The sequence below is a fragment of the Corticium candelabrum genome, chromosome 22 (assembly GCF_963422355.1).
Source record: "Corticium candelabrum chromosome 22, ooCorCand1.1, whole genome shotgun sequence".
Taxonomy (NCBI): domain Eukaryota; kingdom Metazoa; phylum Porifera; class Homoscleromorpha; order Homosclerophorida; family Plakinidae; genus Corticium; species Corticium candelabrum.
The window spans coordinates 1891392-1898891 of NC_085106.1; the positions used below are offsets into that span (position 1 = coordinate 1891392).

The 7500-nt window shown below is 41.9% G+C and overlaps 3 protein-coding genes across 5 annotated transcripts in view; 1 reads left to right on the forward strand and 2 right to left on the reverse strand.

Annotated features, from left to right (window-relative positions):
• LOC134197241 (zinc metalloproteinase-disintegrin-like lachestatin-1) overlaps window positions 1-6402 on the reverse strand; it is a 17185-nt gene extending 10783 nt beyond the window's left edge. The window contains exons 1-2 of one of the 3 annotated variants that reach the window (XM_062666526.1): window positions 6304-6402; window positions 5777-5850 (exon numbers count right to left, since the gene is read on the reverse strand). The gene's annotated coding sequence lies outside the window, so the exon portion shown is untranslated. Of the gene's footprint in view, window positions 1-5754; window positions 5851-6299 lie in introns of all 3 variants that reach the window. The other 2 variants (XM_062666525.1, XM_062666527.1) reach the window with 2 other exon arrangements.
• LOC134197671 (uncharacterized) lies at window positions 2176-5511 on the reverse strand. The gene has a single exon (XM_062667017.1). The coding sequence runs from the start codon at window positions 5509-5511 to the stop codon at window positions 2176-2178; it is 3336 nt and encodes a 1111-aa protein (XP_062523001.1).
• Window positions 6403-6541: 139 nt separating the features above from the next.
• LOC134197571 (uncharacterized) lies at window positions 6542-7402 on the forward strand. The gene has a single exon (XM_062666918.1). The coding sequence runs from the start codon at window positions 6542-6544 to the stop codon at window positions 7241-7243; it is 702 nt and encodes a 233-aa protein (XP_062522902.1). The 3' UTR covers window positions 7244-7402.
• Window positions 7403-7500: the final 98 nt, after the last annotated feature.

Sequence of the window (7500 nt, forward strand, 5' to 3'; positions counted from 1 at the left end):
TAGTCTGTAGCCTTTCCTTGTTTGCAATGATTCTTCCCCATGGAGAAACAACAGCAAACATGACTGCAACTAAAAATGCAGCAATTTGCAAACAAAATTTCCTGTGTGGTAAAGAAAACGAGTCTTAGAATGTGTGAGAGAGCTTGATAGTCTCAAATTTGTTTGGCTTCTTGTTTTGATCAAATGTCTCATGTGAGACGGGCAGCTTCATTTTAAGTACCGTTTTACTAGACATGTGTGCATGCATGGTCTTGTAATATTGACGCGATGTCAACAGGTTACGATACTACAGTAAACATTAGATAAATCTTTTGAGTCAGAAAGGAGGACGGCTAGCTATAGCAACCAGGGGGGCAAATCCAGAAAAATTTGGGGAGTGTCCCAACTTTCGCAAGATTTTCATTGCCAAGCACATCAGTTCAATGTCACGTGGACTTTGAGAACTGCAGCATGCCGAGCACTGAGGAACCTCGAGGCTTACTTGCATTAAAGGTTAGTCAGACAGCTCTGGTGTTAGTCTCTATATACGACTCACAGTGTCTAATGTTAGATTGTTTGTTAGGCACTGGCGCCAGCATTGAGACTGACAAATTTCAGTTTACTTTTTGGCAGTTGGGGGTCCGGTGTACCATGGGACAGCCCCAGATCTCCCCTTCCCCCCAGTGCCAACTGAGTGCTCTCAATGATGCACAATCAAGTGTTTTGGGTTTGATCACCGGCCAGAGTTCAGTTAGAAAAGAATGTTTACTAAGGCACCATCCTTTACATTGCAAATGTTTGCATATATGTATACTTTTATCTATCAGCTCTTGACTGTGCCATTCCACATGTGAGATCACGTAACAGTTTGGATTAGTCCTAACTTTCGATCGACTCCAAGAGTACACACATGCAATTAGCTATCATAACATTACAATTGAAACTGATGGTCAAGTCCTGTACCAAATCAGTAGAATGGAAAGATGGTTTAGAGCAAGGCTAGGAGTTGCAGTTACTCACACACACAGACACACACAGACATACACACAGACAGACAGACCCAGACCCAGACACAGACAGACAGACAGACAGACAGACAGACAGACAGACACGCACACACAGAGTAAACTCTGGATCTTGCATGACTCCCAACCTTGCTCTGATTCAGCACGCACCACAACCAAACAACACTTTTATGTTAGTGTCTTTGGTTAACGAGCAAGAGATGCAGCTCCAGTCTCTCTTCTTTCTACACACGTGCATACTCAATACTTAACTATAGGTATAGCTCTGATTTATACCATGGTCACGTGACGTGTGATCAACCAGTCAGAGCGCATGCATATTCAGATGGTGTATATGACGTATTGCATGGCAAGTGTTCAATAAGCTACTTCCGGTAATTTCTCACTCTCACTTGTATATATACATGTCACGTGACCATGGTATAAATTACTTATCATATCATTAACGAGCCATATGGCTTTTGCCAGCATGAGGGGCAGCATTATTGCCCGAGGCAAAGCCAAGAGATTCAACCCGCTCCAAGTGCTGGTAAATGCCATCTAGTATGTTAATCATATGATAACCTATACATATACATATATACATATATATATATATATATATATATATATATATATATATATATATATATATATATATATATATATGTATATGACATCCAAGTGTTTTCATCTGGTGCTCTCTTCTTTCCACTTGCAGTTGAATCATTTGGGTCATGGTCGGATGTCAGCTTGGATACGTTGAAGACTATAGCATCTGAAACTGTTTCTGTTAATACTATTCCTTTTAGTCAGTCTTTAAATACTTTGTTGCAGCAATTGTCAGTCAAGTTGTGGTCGTATAATGCACGCATGATTCTTAGTAGATTGTTGTTAGACAATAATGAGAGTAATTTTAGTTCATGGGATATGCCTGTATCATAGATTTGTTGTATTAAAATATAATCTATACATATAATATATATATATATATATATATATATATATATATATATATATATATATATATATACACACACACACACAGACATATATATATATATATATATATATATATATATATATATATATATATATATATATATATACACACACACTGCAAAAAAAAAAAAAAAAAAAAAAAATATATATATATATATATATATATATATATAAATATATTTATTTTATTTTACTCTCCATGGCAGACCAAATGTAGCCTGTCCAAAACCATCCTGGCATTATACTGCCAAAGTCGTACTGCTAGTTGTTCATGTATGTTACATACTATTCTGCTAACAGGTAATTTGTTCAAAACTGAAGTTTTCCTTGCAATCACTTTTATGATCTCCAAGCTGTATGTGGACCATGTTCCATATGTCTCAACAATCATAGGGTAAAAACTGGCTCCTGCGCTTGTGACGTCTGAATCGTAGCGAAGGTCTTTCTGAACTTCGCCAGCTTCGGCGGCAGCTCCTGCTTTGGTAGAGCAACTGTTGATGAAATGATTGGTAAAAGAATTTCTAACTGAGATGTCAAAAAAAGCAGCTTTTCCTTGTAAGAAATCCGGGTGGAAGACGTCTCCAGGCCTGTCGTTACTTTCGCTGGAGAAACACTGTTCTCTACGAGACCCAGCATTATCCACTAGCAGATATCGATACAGAATATCACATAGAGCATTGTGGCGCTTCAAGCGAAGCGGCCCAGAACCACAACCAAGAACATGGTCTCCAAATTTGTCAATTACTTGACCGCATGGACACCGAACAAGAAGTGGAGAAGAGGGGAAAACAGCAATACCGAGGCGAAGACGCAGAGCAACCAGGAATTCCTCCCGAGACATGACGAGGCCGAGATTTGTGTTGGGTAATGCCCGCAGCCATGATCCGGAGTGTGGGGTTGAAATTGCGTTCAGACGAGCCTTATCTCTTATGCTGGGAGTACTGTCTTGGATGTGAAGACTGAGTGAGACATCTAGTAATCGTTGTATTTCTTTTTGAGTCATTTTACAAATTTGTAGATCTTGATTATCTGGAAGAAGTGTGGATAGAATGCTACGACAGTCAAGCTCTCCAGGAATTGTTATCTCCGATACCTGATCCTCTCTCTCAACGTGAGACGTTTCATTTGACTGATGGAAAGGCAAAGAACATGACAGTAGAAGTCTGCTGGTCAAATCACGAGATGAGTTGCAGCTTCCCAAAAAAGCTGCTGGGGCAGAACGACTAGCTTCACGAAGACCGAGACCTCCGAGACGAATGGGCCTGGTAGCCTGTGACCAAACTTCATTAGAAATGGAGGAACGAGACAGGCTTTCCAAGCAGTGGCGTAAATTGACGTCAAATCTCAACAGCTCCTTGGTGATCTTGTTTGTTGGAACTGTACGGATGATGTGATTGAGTTTACAGAGACCCAAGCAACTACGTAGAAGGTGTAATTCCACCTGGGGGTCATCTAAATCAGACAAACGATTTTGACAGTCACTGATTTTGTCAATCCTTTTAGCAACTGACATGGCAAAGAAAGCGTCTGATCCACAGAGTGGTGCACCCAGTAATTCAGCTCCTCCGGCCACTTCAGTGATACGTTGAACTTCAGGAGGGAAATCAAGAAACTGTTGATCGCCGGAAGGCCAAAACACCTCACATTTGCTCGTATTAAGGTGTAGCCCAAACAGGGGTCCTTTTATTTCAAGAACATTAAGGAGAGTAGCAACTGCAGTGCGGGGACCAACGAACGAACCGTCATCAAGATACCAAAGCTTCATGTTGATGTCGGGAAGAGGACCAATACTGTCCATCAACTCCATGATGACAAGAGAGAATAAGAGAGGGCCCAAAGGATCTCCCTGTTGTACACCTCCTGATGAAGGAATTAGAATATCACCAAAGTTGAGGAAGCCTTCACAATGGTAGCACCATTGTGCCCAGCCAAATAGAGCAGGGAATTCTCTGTGTAGGCGATGCAAGAAAGAGGAGCGAAAGCATTCATTAAAAGCGTTTGAAAAATCAATCTTGAGACAACACAAGTCAGCGTTGTCACCATGTTCATCAAGAAGAGCAGAAAGGGCATGAATGGCTGCTTCGACACCTCCAGGTACACCAACACCAACCTGGCCATATGGCAAAAAGACTTCCGGCAGTGTAGATTTCACAGCCATACAACAAAGCCTACTGGCCAGGCGTCGCAGAATTTCACCAACTGCAATAGGCCGTATGCCACCGGATTTCTTTCGAAGAGCAGTCAAAGGTGCCCCAACCAGCCAAGGAGATATGCGAACATCAGCATGACCCGATAACAAGAAACAAATGAATTGAGTAAGACTATCCAAGCAGTCTATTGAGGAAGGAGTTGTGGTTCCATCTATTGCATCAATCAGGTGCTGATGTTGCAGTTGAGAAGCTCCAGGACTTGAACCTCTAGGAAAGGCACGTAAGGCAGTAAGCACTGAATCCTGATTGACAGTGATCGTTGGTGGAATGTCTGTATTCCATTCAGGGAGTGAGTGGCAAGGATGGCGTTGTTGTAGTTCATGTATAGCGTCATTATCATCAGAGGCTGCCAAGCCATATGAGCCTAAAACGCGCATAGCATCTCGGAAACGACCTTCTCGTGCCAAGGCTAAAGAACGTCTGGCATTGTTTTGAGCAATTGATGGTTTCTTGCTACTGGAAGACATATGAGAGATAGCATCAGCTCTAGCATCAGCCCACAAAGAGGGAAGGTCTCCAGATTGCCAACGATCAAGACGAGATTGAAGTATTGACTTCACCACATACCGTTTTTTCCTTCCTCCTCTAGGCGGGCAGCGCAGAACAGCCTTTGCAAACATATGTAGACGTGCAAACCCCCATATGCCGTTTTTAATGGCATGTTTGAACTCAACAGAAAGTACTTTCCCAAGTAAAGGGCGAACAGAACGTGGGATGTGATTGACAGTTTTAGTTGGCAAGTGAGAAACTTCCTCCATGAGGGTATTGAAAAGGACTGTCTCAGATGAACTGTGACAAGACAGGTGGACAGCAGAGTGGATAGCCTCCATGACTGGATCATCAAATGACTGAAAAGATGGTTCCTCATAGAAACTTGGCATTTCTGTCATTCCTGTCTGTATATCGATCTCCTCCTCACTATCTCCTCCTTGCGAGGGAGGCAGCTGTGGAGCAAGTGTGAAATTCGAACAATTGGCAGCTGAAGAGGAACAAACAGTGACGTCATCTAACCAGACTGACTGTCCCGGATCCAACATGGTTCCACCACAGCGGGGGAGACCAGGGCCTTGAGAACGGCGACAAAAGTTCCACCGTCTGGCATACGAAAAACCGCAGACCGAACAAAGGCGACGACCTGACCTGGTAAGGAAATCCACAGGAGGAAAGCAACGACGACTGATATGATCAAGATTTATGTGTTGCCATAAAGCGTAGTCGTCTCGACGAGGAACGTGGCAAACAGGACAAGTCGCTAGACAAGAACTGGACGGTGATGTGGAGCAACACGAACCACCATTATCCGATGACGCAGACATCCTGAGTTGAGATGGACGTCGACAGAAAACCCAGGAGCAAACGTAATGAGACTACCAGCAGAAAAGAGCTGAAAAACGCTTGAAAGAAAGAAAGAAGCAGTCCCTGTGATCACCCGAGTAGCGAGAATAGCCAGAGACACCGTCAGCGACTTAAAACATGGGCGACGCCATCGCTTATCCGGGATATATATATATATATATATATATATATATATATATATATATATATATATATGTACTTACTATTGCAGTTTGTAGCACTTACAAGTGCTGCTATTGTACACATTTGTCCACATCCTTCCGTAGACATCCACTACCTCTGTAGATATACTCCATTTTCTAAAAAGAAATGCACACCAAACTTCATGCACAAAGATCTAGAGCTAGTCCTGGTCCATGTTTACAAAATCGTTGCTGGTACCGCATAATGAGACATCAACACCGTTAATTTGTTAACAGCAAATATTAATTATATCCTCAAATTTGCATTGTATGATTTTCACAGTGCGCCCCAACTCATTACTAGAATAAAAACATTTTTTTATAAAATGAAGCAAATGTAAGGATGCCATAACAACAGTAAAAACAAGTTTGACATAGTAATGACGTCATCTAGTAATGACGTCATCTAGTAATGACGTCATCCAGATTTTCCACCAAACTTTAATTAGAATGCTTACAAACTCTACAATTTAAATAGTTAAAGTATAATAAATCACACGCCTGAAATGTTAGCAAACTTTGGATGAATACTAATTAGTTATTAGTAATTAATATTAATTAATTACCAACATGGGTATTCAACTCTGCTTCAGACAACACACCAACATCTCTAACTCGGTCTGAGTACACAACTCTGCGACCACCGTAAAGCAACGGCGTGAACCAATCAGAGCGCACAACTAGCCTCGCGTAACCAGACCCTACAACGCATTAGACATCCACGCTAACGTCACGTGCAACCATTAAAGCCACGCCCTTTAGTTTTTTCCAATACGTTTCTATGCATATTCTATCAGGAGGGCTGGGCATGTTCGAACCACAGAGAGCGATAGCCCGCAATCACAGCCAAAGCCGTTTGATATCGAGATGCGAATACCACGTGGCCCGATACCTAGCAATATGCCAATTCGGAACGGGAGCGGTCATCCTCGCACTTGGCTACATCCTCACCCTCAAAGAACCAAAAGCCATTACCCTGGGAACCGTCGACGTTCGACCGTTTTATCGCTGTTACTGGCCAAGTTTCTTACTTTTTTTTGTGGCGACCCTATGTGTCGTGATTTCGTCGACTTTCAAGCGGCATGACGCTCCGTTCTACTTTCTCGTTGTCTTTTTCGTATCTAGTGTTGTTGTCATGGTAACTTGCCTCGCTGTCGGCTTTCTTGTGGCTCTGATGGCATCGCATCTGTCGGCATATGACTTGGAAAATTGTATCACTCTGTCTGTGTCGACTCAGGGATTGTTGTATATGGAGTATGGACCAGTTTGTCTCTGCAGTCCTCAAATCTTGAATGGAACTCTTCCGACTGTCAAGCTGGTTGACTTGTTTGCGTTTAGTTCAGACTGTCATCAGGCGTTGAGTGTCGTAGCGCCTCTTCTTAAGGCTGCTTCATGTGCTATACTTGTGGGTGGTGTTGAAGTTATGTTGTCGACTCTTGTTGGTCGATTTGGGTTTAGTTTCACGAAGAGGAGAAATCAGTTGGAGCAACAAGATCAACAGAACTCTTGAATATATATATATATATATATATATATATATATATATATATTAAGTAATTTAATTTTATAAGTGACTACAATATATTAATTAGTGAAATGTTGTATATACTAAGGTATGTTTAGTTAATTGTTGTTCAATCTGCTGTCTCTGCATGGACTCTTGGGTTGTCTACCTCTCTATCATAGTCTGTCATTCATTTTAGACAAACACTCTCGCCAGTTCACAAACATGTCTCTAGACTTTCCTTAGCTCCACTCTTGCTGTGT